This window comes from Vidua chalybeata, chromosome 5 (assembly GCF_026979565.1).
Source record: "Vidua chalybeata isolate OUT-0048 chromosome 5, bVidCha1 merged haplotype, whole genome shotgun sequence".
NCBI classification, from domain to species: domain Eukaryota; kingdom Metazoa; phylum Chordata; class Aves; order Passeriformes; family Viduidae; genus Vidua; species Vidua chalybeata.
The window spans coordinates 61,889,629-61,909,097 of record NC_071534.1 but is presented as its reverse complement, the minus strand read 5'-3'; the positions used below and the strand labels follow the sequence as shown (position 1 = coordinate 61,909,097).

Sequence of the window (19,469 nt, the reverse complement as noted above, 5' to 3'; positions counted from 1 at the left end):
TCTTGAAAAATACAATAAAAATTGGAAAATTCCTCTACAGGTTGGTTTTCAATAGACTGCCTGAAAAAATATTAAGATCTTTTAAAGGACCCATTTTTTTCAATTTTTTTTTTTTTTTTTTAATGATACTATTATATAGCCAGGGCCTCAACAGGCCCTGTTCAACAGTGATAGTTCAACGTTTCCTGACATTTCATGTATCCACCTCCTCAACTGACTACAACAGCTACTGGGTTAAAGCTACTCTTCCAGAAGAGCCTTTGGATAAGTGTCTCCAAGATTTCCACAGTCCAGCACCACAGCAGATAAGCAGCAGGACTAAGCAATAGCCAAAGATCTTAAGATTTTCAGATTTTTAACCATCAGAGAACCAACCTCGGGTGCAGCGACTCCAGGGAGATTTCATGTCACCATAGTGGACATGCCAGGGCATTCCATTCCACATTACTCCATTATTTAAACCCCCAGTTATGTACACTTTTCAGCAAAGATCTAACAAATTAATTTTTTTTCTGTTTTCATTACATAAAAAAATCTAGATTTTAGGGACAGAAAATAATCTAAAAATCATAAAAAAACCTGCGTCTTCCAGGTCTAAAACATTCTACTTCAATCTCTTCACACTCAAAATGGAGAGATACATTTTATTAGATCTTCCAGTCATGTGGAGAACATCGACTTGGATCATACAATCACAGAATGTGAGGTGAATCCACAAAGTGTAGGATTAGATTCTGCAGCAGAAGACTGTTTAGATTATTTGCAGTATATAAATATAACTAAATATAGTGAGTACCAAAGTATGAAAATAAAATTAAAAAAAAAAAAGGAAAAATAAAATTTTAAAAAAGGAAAAATAAAGAAACATTAAAAAATCATAAATACAATAAAAACAAAACCCACTTACTTCTAAATTTCATTCTGAAAACACCATAATTTTTAGCTTCTAATGTGAAGCACAAGAGAGAGCAAACAAGTAAATGTAGAAATATAATGAATATAACTTTTAAAATGTTGCTGTTGCGTGTATTTCCAGGGAAGTTTGGAACACCTAATTTATAAAAACTATGTTTAACAAAGAAAAAAAAAAAAAAAAGAAAGTAAATAAACAGAACCAGAACATAAGATTTAAAAATAATGAACATTCAATAACCACAAACCTTATGCCCTGGGGGTTGGAAAAAAAAAAAAAAAAGTACCTTTTGTACTGCTTTGCCTATAAGATTATCTCCAACTGGTATTAGAACTCCTCCGAAGATAGCCAGTACGGCACTGATGATGGCCCCAGTGAGGAGCCCACAGTTTCTGTTACAGCCCATTCTTCTTTTCTGTTAAGGTACAGGTAAACAGTGTACAAATATCCTTGCTGTAAGGCTTGATGTTTTTCCTCTCTTCCTGGTCCCAACAGACGCACTGATCTTCCTCAGAGAAGCTGATAATATAAGCAGAAAGTGAACAAAAATAAAATTGCAAAGCTCGAAGTACAAAGTACATGACATGAAGCAGGTACGGAGATAACAAGACAAAAACAGCCAGCCAGCAGCCAGCCGCTGGCAAAAATAAACAAAAAAAAACCCAAAAAACAAACTAAACAAACCAACAAACTTGCAGGTACTTTTGGTTTATTGCCAATTGCTTATTACATATGATTATCTTTCTTCATTCCAGTTGCCTAAACAAACCGATTAGTTTTTTTCATTGGTCTTTTTTCTTTTTTTTCTTTCTTTTTTTTTTTTTTTTTTTTGGCTCTGTTGCATTAGGGCAAGCTGTTATTGTTATTATGCGTATGACATTCTTCCTGATGTAGATATCTTTAAATCTCCCTCTGCCAAAGAAGGAGGCTACAGATAGCTCTGCTTTTATCTCAGCCTGCCATGCCCATGGCTCCCACTTCAGGCAGAAGCAGGAGTTACACTGCTCTGGCACGAGCTCCCCTGGCTGTTTCTGCATTGTGCCAGTAAGAAAGTCCTCAAGGCCCCTCCATCAGCACCTGAGTGGAAAAAGCAGCCTCTAAAGGCAGGCACCCACAAGAAGCCTCTATCAGTCCTCTACTGCACAGGTAGAACTTTGTTTCAGCAACTTCACGACAAAGGCACCATGGATTTTTCTTTTGGAGCTGCATTCTTAGCACCAGCAAATTTCATCAATCCCAATTGCCTTATGGAACATCAGAGTTTTTAAAGCAAGACTAGAGCTTGATCTTTGAAAGAAGTAATTTCAAGATTATTCAGTCTCAGAAGAAATATGTCTGTCATCAGTCACTGGAAAATAAGATTTGCTAGTAATATATGTTAATATGTCATACAAATTGGTCCCTAGTGAAAGGGGTTGTAAAGAAAATCAGAAACACACTAATGCTGAAGTGGTAAAATATAAGGTCCCCGTGATATTTTTTCAGAATTTTTATTGTTTATGAATAATTGAGCCAAAGAGCTGCCTAATTTGCAATTTATTCTTTTTCATTATGAATTAATCAAATACATAGAATTTGCAAGTTGGTTATTTGCTTTAGATCTCCAGTTAACAGAAAATCTGCCCTTTTCTATTTTAGATGTCACTGTCCGTGTCCTTTTTATTCTTACTAATTTCTGTTGACATGTTGTGAACATCTCTAAATCATTTTTAAAGCAGGTAATAGTTAATTACATTTTCAGCTTCAAGAGTTTATTATGAATTCAAGGTCAAACACAGAGAGAAGGAAAACAGAAAGATGAAGTGGAAGAACAACATAACCAGTTTGCTAATGAGGATAAAGAACGAGAAGGACTTCATTAATTTCTAAATAGTAAAGCAGCTATAGGAACAGTGTGTCTTCTCTTTCCTTAATCAGTTATGTGATCCTTTTATCACATAAAGGATGTACAACATGCCCTAACAGATTAGGTACCATGGTCAGCAGGCCACTGATGTGTCCTCCCTTGTCATCCCAAACTCACAGTTATGTCACATCTCTACCTGGCACTAGACACCTCCCTCTAACTGCATTGGAAACCCACCTTCTGCCTGCTCTCGTACTAGCAGCAGGTTATGGCTCCCTCGCCTTTAATAATGTCTATTTCTGTACATTTGAGATCGTTTGGTATGTTAAGAATTTCTCCTTGGATATCTTCAAGCAGAATGACCAAAAGACTGTTTACAGTCTTGAGAAAATATCCCTACTATCCTTACTATAAAAGTCAGCCTGTCCGTCCACCTGCCACCAGGTCATTCCATGTGGTTCCCACTCCAAAGCCATTAAAGGCTTTTTGATGTAGTGGATGTGTTCAATCACAAATTTCAAAGCATATTTAAGTTAGAAATTTATTGGACTTGAGGAACTTTGAAGTGAAAATCACTAGGACCAAATCTGGCATCGTTGTAGCTAGGCTGGGATCAAGATCTTCAGTTTGGCAAAGACGGAACGGTAAAAGGCAACTAATTGGGTAGGTGGTGTGGGCGTTTGAAAATCTGATTGGTGTTACATATTATAGCAAATCTAAGGAAAAGCAGACATCCTCAATTAAATTCTGAAAAGTTCCTAACTCCACTTGATTTTTTCCCCCAGTACAAGCAGATTTTTTTTCTTTTTTCAGTGTGGAAATATGCATTTTAAAATTTAAAATGAAAATTAGTTGTATTAGTTGTTTCAGAAATGTTTAAGAGGGTCTTTTAGATATCATCAGAATTTTTTTCTTGACTTACGTACTGAAGATTTTCAAATTCCAGTTATACACTTTCCACCAAAATACATTTCCACCTAAGTTTCTACAAGCTTTTCCAGTGATTTTATTTTGTTTTTGTCAGACTAGGCATCTCTCATGAGCACTAACAATAAACAACTAGAAAGCAAGTGACTGCTAACAACTTGTGTCTATTCCAAGCTTCTGCAAATTGAAAAATATTCACCCTTCTCCCACCAAAAACAATGCAATAGCAGTCTAGACATCCCAATTTATGCAATTCAAATTATAAATTACACAACTGTGACTGAAGAGCACTCACACCATAACACTCAATTCATATAGAAGTCAACACACTATTCGCATCTATCAGAACTGAATTTAAAATATGAAGATGAAGGTAGAAATTTCAAATGAAAATCCACTTTCTGGGAATTTATATTCAAGTGAAAATTATATACCTTAAGCAGAAAAGAAAATACCATAACAAAATTAGCTGTGGTTTATGAGGCTATTGTATCATTTAGACTCCGATTTGACTACAGGATTAATATGATTATTCACCCCATTCTAGAGTGCTTGGTATGTACTTTTTAATATTGTTTCAAAGATCCTTAACAGAATATTAATTAATAACAATGAAAATGGTCCATTCAAATCTCTGAAAGACAATTTATAAGCAACTGTATGGAAAGAAAGATGAAAAATGTTATTAAATTCTTTCTTCACTATTTAAGTTAGAGTTCTGTACATGTCAGCTTAAAGCAAGCCCTTATACAATACAAATAATCTCATTATATATTTGATGTTCTTTGAAATTATAGTTTCAAGGTTTTTAACTGAATAGTGAATGCTAGAAAATTTTCTTTAAAATATGCATTTTTTAAAAAATTCACATGACTCCATGTATTTTCAAGAATATTAAATAACACAAGAGAGAATGCAATTGGGAAAGCCAGCCATACTGAACATAAAACACTGCTGTTATCATAGTAACAAAGCATTTCACTAATCCATGTAAAATGTCACTTTTTGTTGCAAGCAGCTTTGTAAAATCCTTCCATTTTATTTTGCATTAAAAATAAATATTTCAAGATCTTCCACCCAGCTGACCTTAAAAATGCTCCTGAGGAAAACTCTTTGATTTTAAATGTTGTAGCATATGACTCACCTTGAATAGGGGAGACTGATTTTTCAGCTGAACACACAAGTACTTAGCACATGACTTGCATCAAGTTACCAGCAGACAAGAAGCTAAACCTCCCCACGAAGCACATAGGCTGTGAACTGGGAGGGAGTGTTTATATATTCCAAGAGACGTCAGTTCCCTCTTTATCTTTTTTGCAAGAAGAAAAAGTTAAGTTGTACTGCTCCTGGGGGAAGGGTTTATTTTTGCAGCCTGACTAAGAGCCACTACCTACATCTCGTGGTAGCATACTTAGCAACTGCAATCTTTATCCAAGTTTGATCCAAGTGAGTCAAAGGTCAAGGAGACAAAAGGGTAACTCACTTACTTGGTTTCTGATCACTTCTTCTTTCATATCTGCATATTTGCATTTTACTCATCATGATAGTGTATTTTCAATTAAGAAAAATCAGGAAAATTCAGAATATTTTGAATAGGATTTTTTTTCAGGTATCAGATACAATGTTTCCTTGCCAAGTGCTAAGGCTCCTCCTATTTTACTCGAAGTTCAATGAACATCATCCCAAAAGCTTCTTTTTCTGAATGCATCTAAAAACCATTTATTTTTACACTAACCTCTCTATCAATCAATGTGTTACTCCATCACAATGTCTACTACTAAATAATAACAGTTTGACAAGCTTTTGCAGAGATATTTTATAAATACCTCTTTATCTCAGGGAAATTCAATGAATGGATTGTTTTAAAAGATTCTTCTGGCAGCAGAAAGAGAAAATTACTTTTATTTGGCTTAATTATGAGACAGAAAAAATATTCCTAAAAATAGAAAAAGTATTCCTAAAAATAGATTCCTAGGTTCAGACTTTCATGGAACAGCACTGAATAGTTTGCAATTCACAGGTTTAGTATTTTCTATCTGTTTTGACTGACTGCTGTTCTGTTATTTTATGTTGCTCTACTTGGAAGCTTAGCTTTTGTGGGAAAATCTGCCTTTTACTAATCTATTTCTGTTAAGTAAATCTAAGGTGGATGAAAATTAATAAATGTGAGGTTTTTACCTCCTAGTAGTGAAGGCAAGACTGAAAGTCTTTGAAAACAACTTTTTGTGCAGTTTTCAGTACAAGGCTTGCTGCCAGGGCAAGCTCATGACCCTGAATAACTCCAGCTTCTCATCCTTGAAAAATGCAGAAATTTTGTTTTCCTCTATTTTCAGATTAAAGAGGAATGTTTAACTGCTGAAAGTTAAGCAGTCCTCCACACTGTGCTTGCCATGAACTACTTTTCTTGTCATTAATTGTTCCTATTGTATGTGTCCTCCTTGGATGGTCTCCTGAGGATGCTCTTGTTTGGGATCACTGCTGCCTGTGGAGAGGTTCCCTACCATGCTCATTTTCTCTGTTTGCAGTGTGTGGGAGTCAGTGTGCACCCTTCATGAGGAAAATATCTACTGGGATTTTTTGTTGGAATCTGCTACTGTCGACGTAATGATGTTCAGTTTTCAACATATGCATGCTCAGTTGTACCACCTAATGTTATGATTTACAGTATCCTACTGTCATCCTGCATAAGCAAAATCTCTTCCAGCAGCAGTGCTTGGCAGTGAAATGAGGAGTGAAATGAGGACTGCCTGGTTCAACTGCAAAAAACAGCTAAAAGGATGGGAATCTGGAAGGGAAGCTGTAAACTTTTGGATGTCAGTCATTTCTGTTTCTTAAAAACAAACTAAAACAAACCATAAGTATTTAATGGTCCTATGTCCTCTGACTTCATATGAGAGTTCAAAGGTTGCAGAGGAGAAAGCAGAGACACACAGCAACAGAAGGAGGACACAAAAAAAAAACAGCTGTGTTTTTCATGACAGTCCCCAATAGTGCATCCACAAACAAACTGCCCCACAAGGAAAAGTTGTCAAAAAGAAGAAACAGAGTAAATGACACTCACATGCCTCAGGAAGACACAGAAAACTACAGGAAGCAGAAAATGGGAAGTGATATTGTTATTTCCAAATGAAGTCCACATACATTTTCTGGAGTAAACATACTACTGACAAGAAAATGCTGAAGAGATGAGGGTTATTCACAGTTTTTGTACATATCTCATAGTGGGCCCTTTGGAAAACACTTTCTTTGGGGTGCTTTCCCATATGCCTTCAGACTCCTAAATAAGTAGTCTCCCTTTCCTTTCTTTTTTTTTTTTTTTTTTTTTTTTTTTAATATTAAGATCCATTCTATCAGACATACCTTTATGGTATAGATACAATTTGAACTTTCAAGATGATTACATAAATATTCCCACATTCCTGTAGGAATTCTTTGCCATACAGTATAAACACAGCATGAGTTTATACTCCTGTGTTTCCCAGGTATTACACTCAGGATTTTTCTTCAACTGCCTTCATGAAGCTTATAAAAACTAGTGTTAACATTAATTCTTTTTCAGATGTAGAAATGTTAGCATATGTTAGATGACATTAAGAAGCAATTATAAAGCTCCAATAAAATCCTGCCTCTACTTTTGCACCCTCTGAAATTCTTAAGGACATTAACTGTTAAAAAATATCCAACAAAATCTACATTGTAGTTGTTAGGTAAAATGCCAATCCCTGGGGCAAAAGATTAGGCTAATATTCTCAGTATCTAAAGCACGATTTTCTATAAGCTTTTGGGTACTCTCCCTAGTTCTGAGACAAATTATATTAACCTGCTTTCCATGGTAAGTTAATGCACAAATTTATTGTTTATCCAGGTTATTCTATTAGCATTATTTTATGTGGTTTCTATTGTCTTTACTGAAAATCCTGTTGTCACTACTCAGTAGCCCGCTGGCTTCTTCACAGGAAGTGGGAAAGTCCCACAGGAAGAGTTGTACCTTGCTCAGTAGTGAAAGATTAAATCATTAAACCTGTCCCCCTCAAAAGAAAACAAACTGTACACACGCACCAAAAAAAAAAAAAGAACCTGTGGCTTCTGTCCCCAAATAAGTTCTTTCTGATTCAACACACACGTGTTCACCCATGTGCCCTTCTGCTGAGAAGGAGAATGATGAAAATGAATCATCAGGAGAAGAAAAAAGAAAATATGCAATATGCCACCAGCTGGGTGAGGCTTCTGCCTCTCTGTGTGTACTGGAGATACTATGAGGTATTATTTTATAGGGAGAGATATTTTGTATTCATTAAAGTTAATTTGATTTCCTAAGGAAATTAAAACCTTCTGTGTATCACATCATCACATAGTACATGAGAAGCAGTGCATGAACTACCCACTCAGACCAACTTCAACAGTTCACTGCACTTCCACTTCACAAGAGCCATCCTAGAGTGGATGTGGCCTATCTTCAGGTATTGCACATAAACATCATTAATATAAAACACACAAATTATAAAATAATAGTACAGAACTAATATCATTGCCAAATTCCATATTCACTATTTCCGTCTCATCTGTTCTCACAGTGACTCTCTTTTGTATGACCTGATTTTCCAAAAGCTGCAGGATAGAACAGAGTTTTATAAGTCAGGTCATTTCACACAAAAGAAGGAAGAACAAAGATATCTTAGTTGTTTCAGCGTTCCTTTTACTATCTTATCTATACAGCTCTAAAATAAAAGAAAGGTATTGTTTCATGTTGTTTTTTTTCTTGTTTAAGTTAGTTCCAAATATTTGTTACCAATAAACTTATCCAGCTAAAAGCAGGCATCCAGAGACAAATTGATTTCCTTTCCTCTCACTAGAGATGAATGAACATATCTCAAGTACTTGAAATCTTTTCTTAGACAAGACTATACAGAATCATAGAATTGTACAATCATTAGGGCTGGAAAAGACCTCTAACCTTTGTCCATGTACCACCATGTTCACTAAACCATATCTCAAAATGCCACAGCTACTTATTTTTGAACAGTTTCAGGGAGTGCATATCTTTTAGAGGTACTGATGCTAAAGGTTCCCCCTTTAACTGCAAAGCATCTAAACAATGGACTTAAGTTAGTAATCTAATTATTAGAATGTTAAAGTTAGAACAATTCCACTCAAAGTCCCCAAAAAGGTCTTTCATTTCCTCTCCACATCAGTGCATCATACTGATGGTACCAGAACAGCTGCACAAGGTTCTGGTAAATGCATACAAGTTATGAAACAAATAGAAAATTCAAGAAGAAAACTTCAAAATATTTACCAGCTGGCATTAATGGAAAGTTTGGACAAGATTGCAGACATGTTATTACACTTTTTTGCTCAGCTCACATCACAGATTTTACTGCAGGTGTGTTGGCTTTCAGGGATTGCCAATGCATGCCCTGAGTCATACTCCAACCACTTAAGCATTATTCAACCTCCTGTAAAAAATATCCTCCCCAACATGCATTAATACCTTATTTCTCTTCACAAGAGCTTGGAAGACTTATCAAACTGCTGTGTAGCTCCTTCATTACCCACCAGAGACTCCCAGCCGGCGCTTTCCCAGCTCTGTTAAGTGTTAGGTCCTAAGGTGCTGTCCCTTGTGGTTACCAATGTGTCCTGACTATATGGAAAAACATCCTAAAATACCAGTGGCTCAAGCCAACTTGGCAGCAGTACACTGGAAACAGTGTGATATATTTGGCTCCTGCCACTGATGAGTTCCTCTGTCAAACTGTAATGAAGCTCTTTAAGGGGAAAAAGGGTGATGGAAAACCCAGCAATTGCTTCAGGTTTTTTTCCCCTAGATATATTGATTTTAGGCTCTTCTTTACTGATTTTGGCATGCATAAGCTGCTGCCTTTCTCAGTCCTCAAAATCACTTTTAAAATTTGTTTTCAAGTGATTCTAGCAGGGGGATTAGGTGAAGAAATCCCAAGAGCAGCAGGGATAGACCAGACTCTGATTCTTTCACTCCTGTGGGTTCATGTCAGAGTAACTCAGAATATAGATAGGAGGGAACTTAGTAAAACAGAATCCAATACAGAAACTGTAATATTAAAACATAGACTTCTTGTGAGTTTCAAATAGTGAAGGGCTATGAAAATCTTTTACTGAAAGGATTGAGTCTATTAATGTTACTGAAACCTAAGTGTTGCCCAAAAATTATAATTCATCACTCAGTGTGCAGTGAGCCAATCACACACAGAGCCAAGGGCTTTGTTATTTCATACTTGCACAAAGATGGGTATTGTGTGATGAATTCACAAAGCTATCAGCCTAATTAAAAATGATAAGGACTCTTTATATGCTGTTAATTTTTATATGTTCTGCTTATCTAATATATTCAATGTTTAGTATTTGACTATTTCTGAGTTGTGCTGAGCTGGCTTCTTATCTTGGATGGCCTGGTGCTCATCAGTGTTTACAATTCTATTATTGTCAGGCTGGCTTTCTTAATTTCTTATCTTGGGTGTCCTGATTCTTCCTTCCAATCTTTGTTACTCCCTTGTGTCTATGACATTTGCAGTGAGTCAGGCCCTGAAATGTAATATGGTAATGCTACTGAGAAAACAATTTGTCTTAGACAACCCAGGGAGGGCACAGAGAGGAGGCTCCAATGGCAGGAGACAAAAATTTTAAAGCAAACATCTTCTGAAAGTCAGGAGAAATTTCATAAATCTTGTCCCTACTTGGATATATTCCACTTCTTGCAAAACTCTTCTCCTTAGATCAGAAGTCACAGAATAATGGAGTAATTCTAAAATCTTTCACTAGTGCAATACCTGGTTGAGAAATAATCACCATAATGAATCATCCCAGACAATGTCAGTGGTTTTGAAGAATGACTGGGTAGTCCTTATGTTAATTTTTGCCTACCAGCTACATTGTAATTTTGTCTCTGTAATAATTAGGAGCAACATATGTACAGGGGATTTTTCCAATTGTGAAGACCTAAGTTTCAGGTCAACTTCTTGGTGACTTCTCAAGTACTGAAGACCTGTCAAATGACAGAAAGTTTGACTGAAGTTACCTCTGAAGCAACTGCCAACTCCACTTAGGGAATCAGAATTGGTGGCTAGAATAGAGAAAACTTCTTGTAATACAAAAAAGGATTTTTTTTTTCCTTTTCTCCATATTTTTCTTGAGAAGATATTTAATTACCACAATAAAAGAATCAAATGTAATTCACACACAGACAAAAACCAAAAACCCCAACACTGAAAAATAAAATTACCCTTGCCACAGGACATCCCTTGGCAGCAGTTGAAGATCTAAAGAGATTATGAAAAAAATGTGTAATATCACAGTATACTGAGAAATAGTAACATTATGAAGAACAGAGAAGTAGAAAAAGTACTAGCAGTGATTTCTGTGTGCTAGCAGTAAATTAATGAGGGAACTAAAATATCTCCTGAACTTCTCAGATAATGTAATTTCCAGTCCAAAGATAGGGCATTACTCTTTCAAATGAAAACATGTCACAGAAATATGCATATAACTATCAGTTACAGAAAAAAAAAAAAAAAGTAGCTGCAAAATACAGTAATTTAACCCAAACCCCTTACATTTCTGATAATTTTCCTGGTTGCGCCAATTATGTACATGCTTTTGAAATCTCACTTGAGGACAGAAAAAAAAAAACAAACTAAGCAACTACAGACTACACTTTTTTTTTTTATGAGTAGGATATTTTTGCAAAGTTAAAAAAAATCACTGAGTAATTACAGCTATTGTGTCAATTGTCAAGAAAATAAATCACTAAAATAGCATGTGATTATGCTATATTTATTGGGTTGATCTCAGGACTCCCATATATAAATTAAATCATGTTACATCAGCATATTTATTATACATTATATATTATTTTATATTGATATATATGTACATAAATTAACGTTTTAAAACTACACAGAAATGCATAAATATGCTTTTTTTCCTCTAATGAATAATTATACAAGTCCCATAATTAGTAATTCTTACAGTATCTTTCATATATTCTTTTATATCACAGTTATTAAATGTATACAGCCATAAACTTTATATCTCTGCTCATATTTTAATAATACATGTATTTAGTTGCTTATATAATAGACTTTCATATACAAGATAATGCTTAACAGGCAAATTATTAATATAGTTTTTGCAGTTAAAGTTTCATTATATCTATATCCAATTGCAATGAACAGTGAAATAGTAGCAATATATGCAACATTATCAAGATTGCAAGTGAAATAATTTGATTATCGGTATATTTAGTATTTATAAATTTTAGTGAATTGACTTTTCTTGGATTTATAAACAGTCATGAAAACACCAAGCACAGAGACAGGTCAGGATGAAGGATCCAAGCTGTGAGTAAAGCTGTTCAAATTAATGGGACTCTATAATATTTTCACAGGCTTTGCTTCAGAACTTGGTTGTCTAAATAAACATCTAAGCCAAGTGGCAGGGCTATTGCCTCCTCTCCTGTCTTTTTGGATCTTTGCTAAATCCTTTTAGCATAGCAGGGCTGATACTTTTCTAAAATTATTAAATTATTAATAATTAAGCACAGTATTATTTTTTATTTGAACAGCCTATAGAGGACATCCTTCCAGAAAGTTACAGCAAAAAAGCACAAGTTATCAGCCTGTCTGCCAAGTGCTTTCATATTTAAGATAATAGGTGTCCCAGAGGATTATCAGGGACCTGGAGGTGAGTCATTATGACAGGTGCTATAAAACTCCATATGTAGTAACTCAAGGGGCACTCCATGGCATAAACCTCTTAGCCGATGAAATTTCTGCTTCTCTAAAGTTAGACAGAAAAGTAAGTGACAAGGAAAAGTTAAGAATTAAAAAATGTTCCTGAAATTTGCATTAATCTGGATAGGTTCTGACCTATCCTCTTATGCTGTAAATGCTGTTCTACCTTTGATCTTCTTGGAGTCCTGTTGATTGCTTCCTGTGTGCCTTTCACAGCTGCAGCCTCCCGCTTGTTGCCAGACTTCTGCCTTCCTTTCTACATGTGCTTCCTTTTACCCCTGTTTCCTTCTCCGAGAATCTCCTCCCACCTTCAGCTCTATGTATGTCTCTCACCTTCCACCCTGTCATCTCAGCAGTCACTCCTCCACCAAGCATCTCCCCTAGTTTGTCTCCTCCCTCCTTGGATTATCCTCTAGGTTTTTTTCCTGCTCTTCCAGAATTTACTGCTTTCCATAAATTCTGTCCTTGTTCCTTGTCCTTTTTCTTTCTTCTATTTCTCTTCTTATCCCTTTGTATGAAGTTCTGGTATATAAACTTCTCACACCATCAGTTAATCAAAAGGCTGGTTACAAATGAAAACTTTATTTATCAGTGCTCTTTGGTACACACAAAAGTCACACCTGAAAAGTCTAATTATAAATAATAATTTAAGTTTGTTAACTTAATACTGTATTCTTGTTTGTGTTCCTTTCTAAATCCTCAGAAGAGCAAAGCCCACACTATTTCTACCCATTATCTATTTTCTGCCCAACTGTCATTCAACACTCTTTTTGAAGTCCTCCCACTTCTAAGAAAATGAATACTGAGCAGCTTCAGCTATACAGGAGGAAGAAAAGAAAAAGACAAAGAAAAAGAAAAAGGAAAAAGAAAAAGGAAAAAGAAAAAGGAAAAGGAAAAAGAAAAAGAAAAAGAAAAAGAAAAAGAAAAAGAAAAAGAAAAATATTTACCCCCCTCTTACCTGCACCAGAACTGGGAGAGGATCTGAGGTGAGGCTGGGAAAAGCTCAGAGTTTTCTGAATACAGTGCCAGGCAGGTTCAGTGGCAAAGGAGGCATACTGGGCTACCAAAACCAGTGCTGTGCCCTTCCATCCAACCCACAACAGCTAAAAAGGAAATGGGATGTATCATTCATCTCTTTCTTATGAATTGAGAAGTCAGAGCACTGGTTAGTGTTTAGCATAAAAAAAAAAAAAAATCCTTAAAATTATATAGGATAAAGATTACAGAATTGTAAGCATGCCATCACAACATGAAACACCCCAGGCATGTTTGTGGCAAAGCACACACCCTCTGTATAATTATACTCAGGCTTCTCTGTTTTAGGCAAAAAGTAACAATAGTTACTTATCAGATTCTCAAAATGGTATTGGAGAGAATTCAGCAGGACACTCCCAAGACTTTCTGGGTAGTAGCAGCCATAGGATTGCAGATACATAAATGCTTAGTCCCTCCAGTTTCTAGAAACTATTTCTTCCATGCTGCACTCTGCTCTATTAGTGGTTTTCTAATTCGTTTTTCGCCAGTCTATCTCTCACAATTCCTTTTCTCACTCTGCAATTCTAGCGCAGAGCTCTCCTTTGCCCAAATCTCACTACCAGGCTGTCTACCCACCTCTTCTCAGAGGATAAATCTTGACCATATCAGAATATGGTCTCTAAAAGTCTTTTGTGCTCATTTCAGCATTGCACATTCATGAACAAGGAAGCTTTTTTTTTCTGCTGTATTTCTGCATATGAGATTGTTTTAACAGCAGTTACACATTCTAGGTCTTACTGAACATTGTATTTTCCGAAATCTGTGTGCCCAAGGGAGTATTCTGGTATCTTGGTCAAACAAACACCATGGATGCCTGATCAGATATCAGCTGATATCTGTCAGGATATCTGTGATGCCTCTGACTACAGTTTAGTGTGCCTGTGGTTCTAATGCACACATGCCTAAATAATGTGTGCACATTCCAGTAACATATATGGATCTCCTTAAAAGAGAGAGAAACAACTGCAGTGGGGATGGTTTTTTTACAGGTTTTTCCCAACAGCATTCATGGCAGACAGCTTCCATACATTGGTCTTATGAAAAACCTACTAAAAGATACTTAGACCCAGCAGATCCTGGTATTTTGATTCTTCATCTGCATGTAATAGGAAGAATTTTTTATGTTGGCATGACAGGCATATGTTGACTCATGAGCTGGTGAGGTTTGTGAGAAGATATTTTCTTGAAGAGTAAACATGAGGGCATATTTTCCTGTGGATAATTTACTTTCCTTTGACCTAGTAAAATGTGAAGGCTCTCCTCTGTGAGGTCAATAATATTCCATTTTTGACCAACTAAATATTTTACACATGCTTTCATGTACACACGAATATATACGCTGGTGTCTTGTTTCAATTTCAAAGAATCTACCTGAAACTTAGTGGCAAGCTGAGCTTTTTTTGCCTCTTGCAACCTTGCTACCTTTCCTATTGCTATTTTCCACCATGCAAGCATCCTGCAAGATACCACCCTTTTCCTTGGAAAATTCCACATGTGCCTTACTGAAGTGCATGTGGCTGGGAGGACTTGTGCCTACCTTTGAAATTGTGTTGTGATTCCTTGCAGAGCCATACTTTTCATACCATCCAGGTTCCTCACCGGAAGAACATGGCAGGAATACAGACCTAATTCTTTGGCATGTTGCCATATACTGATTAAAGTGAGGTACTTTCTGAGGTGCTACAGATCTTTTTGATGTGGCTACTGCATTTCTGTGTAATCTTCCCTGTCTTCGGATCAAATTCATCCATGAACAGACTCCCACTTTTACAGCTATCCCTCCTCTAAATGCCACTTCCATAATTCATGTTTAATTCATGTTGTATACCAGGTGTGTATCAAGTGAATCCAAAGCTTTTGAAGGAATTTCATGATTTCAGAAATATCTCCTATTCAAACTCGCAAGGCCTTAGAAGGGAGCAGAAAAAAAAATTATAATATAAGCTTTCTCTGACTTGTTCTAATCCTCATTTTGTAATTCAGACTTATTTGATTTGGGGATTTATTTCTCTGAAAAGAGTTTAGTCCTGAAAAAGTGACTGTAGTTAGGGAGACTTGATACAATGACTACAATTTAAGCAACCTGTGAGCATTGTCCCTGGGTTTTACTCAGGGTGAATTTCATCACAGTTAAAGAGCTCATATGTCCTTTTATTAAATAATCACAGCATAAATTGTCATATTCTACCTAATGTGTTAAGCTTTTAGTCTCATTTATTTTTATGTTCTTCATTCCACCATGTTGCAATTAGTAAAAATTAATTTAATACACAACTGATTAAAAATTAGAACTTTTCAAACATTCTGTGCTTCCAATGCATGAAACCTAAGCTTCAGGAAGTGCAGCACAGAGTGCAGATGGAATTCTAATCAGTGGTTTGTGTCAAGTGGTTTTAGAGACACATAATAGAGCCATCACATAAATTAAACATTTATGAGTCAAAATCAATTAGTGACTAAGATATAAATTAGTTCACTATTAAGATTTAGCAAGGAACATACTAACATAGACAGACCATGAAATGATGAGTGATATTAATGAAGAAATATTACAGTAACAAATATTTGACATTTATATCTGTCATAACATATCTCTAATAAAATGAAAAAATGGGATATATTGGGTATGTCACATTCCTTTTTAGAAACTACAACAGCATTATGCTGTTACATGAGTAATTGATACTTCAGGTAAAACAGTGGGATAGTGAGATTATTTTTCCAAGGGAAAAATCAAAATAGTTCATGAAAAGTTCAGTGGGTCAGTCTCTGACATAACAAATAGATTTTTATAGAGTTTATCAAGTTGGAGCCCTTGGAAATAGTCCTCTACCTGCATTTTTTGTCAACAGAGAGCCTAACAAAGTAATGAATAAAAATGTAAAAAGAAATTTATGCACTGTTACACCTTTTATAAATGTTGCAAAGTTGAAAGTTAGTTTGAGTTTAGAAACTACCAAGTTGTGTATTTCTTTGTTTAAAGACAGCCTGTCCCTGCCGGATTTACTCGGGTAATTGAGTGTTCCCAGAGAGTCCCCGCAGAGCCTGGGGGAAGCCGGTGCCAAGTCGAGGTGGTGAGACTGGAAACTCCTGTGGCACAAGGCAAAATGTCAGAGGAGGGTTTTGAACTCGTCTTGTTGCCTAGGCCTGCTGTCTACATGCCTGGAATTAGTGACAGCTGTTGTCCCTTTCTCTGACTGAGTCTGGACATACTCAGGGCCATTCAGATGCAGAAGCCAGACCAAGACACAGGTCACAGGAATCCAGACGTATTTACATTATTGAAGTAATAAAGTTACATAAATCTAAGGCAGTAGAAGAGCAGAACCTCCATGGTTTTATTTAAATTTTCAGAGATAAACCCTGTTTATTTCCATGCATTATTTTACTCTCAGCATGGGTGAAAACAACGTTTCTGCTCTGTTTCTGAAAACCAAACACTGCAATATGCTAACGTACATAAATCCAAAAATTGTTATTTTCAGAAGTCACAAATTGTACTGGATACCTTGAAATTTATATTGCTGATTTAAGAAAGTTGCTGTTTGTCCTTTGAAAAATCAGACACCTTTCAACTGAAATTTCCACGTTCTTTAAAACAGAGAAATTAGATCTGCCAAAAAACTTTTAAAATAATAAATTGCTGGTTACTTAAATAATGACAGTGTTGTGTTTGTTTATACAGTGTTCACACAGTGAAAAATAAAGTTGTTTTAGATTATTTTAGTCTTGCCAAGTAGCAATTGCTGTAGTCATTAAAAAAACCAAAACAAACAAAAACCCAAATCCCTTTGATCTAGATTGGTCAGGTGGATAGTTCTCTGCTATCTCTTAAAACATAAGTAAGAAAACTTTCTGAGTGGTTTTTAGCCACATAACTCAGAATTTTTTACACCAGAATCATTTGCATTGTTCCCAGCAGAACATTCACAGTGCCTAGCTCCTCTCCATCTGCAAAGATTCTTAAGATTTGTTTTTCTTCTCAGGAGGCTTTAATTAGCTTTCTTTTCTTTGGCCTCTCACTTGTATTTTCAAAACAAAAGTGCTGTGTCTGTAAAACACCTTCTGATGAAAATGTAAGACTGAACATGCCTTATGTCTTTTGAAGTATTGGCTTCCAATTTAGCCCAAGTGTTCTTCAGCACAGCTTCCTGGGAACACCTGTTTGGGAGTTCTTAAAAATCAGGCCACAGGTCTATCATCAGAGGATACTATTAACATTAATACCTTAATTCATTAATTTACTTTTTAAAAATCTTAAGCTTTTATATTAAGGCTGTCAGCCTCTGAGAATACCCACAAGCCTCACCAATCTGGTTGTTACACTTCTGAAATAAAGGATCCTGTATTAAGGTGCTTGAATGCCTGGACTGCTCTCGCTTCCTTGAGGCAGTGTTCCCCTGTGAATTGAACAGTGGTAAGAATTTGATCTATTTCTATCTTGAATAAATATTCTTTTGTTTCAGCATTTTCAAGCTTAAACAGATAAGTGAACTTTTTTTCCTATGCCACATACAGTCTTTCTAATTAATAAGTGCAATGATTCTAAGTATAAACTTGTGTTCAAAATCAACTGATACTCGTATTATTATCAAGATCAGAATGCAGAATATGGTGTGAAGACTGAAAATGTATCTTGTGCTCAAGGACCTCCTGAGCAGTTGTAACAAAAACTGATCGCTGTTAAGTTAGGAAGGTACTGAGCAAAATGTCACAAGAATGCTTCTTGCACTTTGTGAGGACTTGGAATCACACATGCACTTTGGGTCTCTAATGGCTCTGGCAGTAATTGTGGGAAGAATAGCAGCTATGCCAGAAAGTAAGAACACAAGAGCAAGAAACATATTGGGACTGAGACAGATCTTGCACAAGTCATACTTAGATGAGTGCCAAGAATGACTACTCAGAGGCCAGTAGCCCAAAGATACTTGGCTTCTCTTTTCACTTTTAATCATTCTGTTCCAGACACGTATAAACAATACCTAATTGTAAGAAAGCTGGGAGACAATTTTTAAATCCAAAGAGTATGTAAAAGGGTAAAGGAAACTCTGATGTCAATAATGGAGAACAAGACTTAAGAAGTACTATCTGAACAGCCTCAAGGGACTTGACAGCAAATTGACTAACAACTCTCAAGCATGAGTATGCTGTGGAGTGAAAGTAGGAGAAAAGTAAAGGTTCAAAAGAGATGCTAAAAATAACTAAAAAAAAAAAAAAAAAAGCTAGAGAAGTGTGGTAGGTTGACTCTAGCTGGACACTGTGTGCCCACCAACTTGCTCTATCACTCCCCTCCTCAACTGGACAGGGGAAGAAAATGCATTGAAAAGCTCATGCTTTGAGATAAGGACAGGGAAAGATCATTCACCAGTTACTGTCACAAGCAAAATAGATTCATCTTAGGGAAATTAATTCACTTTATTGCCAATTAGGCAGAGTAGGATAATGAGAAATAATAACACATCTGAAACCAGCTTTCTACACACACCTTTCTTCTGGACTCTGCTTCACTCCAAACTCTTCTACCTCCTTCTCCTCAGTAGCACAGGGGGATGGAATGGGATCAGTTCATCACGTGCTGTCTCTCCAACTCCTTCCTCTGCAAGAGAAGGACTCCTCACACTCTTCCCCTGCTCCAGCATGGGATCCCTCCCATGGCAGACAGCCCTCCATGAACTCCTCCAACATGAAGAAGGAAATCTTGTCTCATCATGGTCTTCATCACAGGCTGCAAGCAAATCTCTTCTCCACCATTTAGAGGACCTCCTCACCCTTCTTCTGCACTGACCTCAGTGTCTGCAGAGTTACTCTCTCACATATTCTCACTGCTGTTCCTCCCATCTGTTGCACAGGTATGATACCACCATCTCTGGTGGGCTTGGCTTTGGCCAGGTGACAGTGACAGGTCCCTCTTGGAGCCAGAGAAGCTACACTTGCAGCCTTCACCCCCTGGCTTCCAAAACCTTGCCATATAATCCCAATATAG

At 36.3% G+C, this 19,469-nt stretch overlaps 1 protein-coding gene across 2 annotated transcripts in view; it reads right to left on the bottom strand.

The window, feature by feature from the left end:
• The window catches only part of CD36 (CD36 molecule), a 34,371-nt gene extending 21,699 nt beyond the window's left edge, over window positions 1–12,672 (bottom strand). The window contains exons 1-2 of one of the 2 annotated variants that reach the window (XM_053943798.1): window positions 12,618–12,672; window positions 1,200–1,432 (exon numbers count right to left, since the gene is read on the bottom strand). In XM_053943798.1, the coding sequence (XP_053799773.1) occupies window positions 1,200–1,319 (120 nt within the window). In that variant the 5' untranslated portion in view covers window positions 1,320–1,432; window positions 12,618–12,672. Of the gene's footprint in view, window positions 1–1,199; window positions 1,433–4,830; window positions 4,920–12,617 lie in introns of those variants that run through there. The other variant, XM_053943797.1, reaches the window with a different exon arrangement.
• Window positions 12,673–19,469: the final 6,797 nt, after the last annotated feature.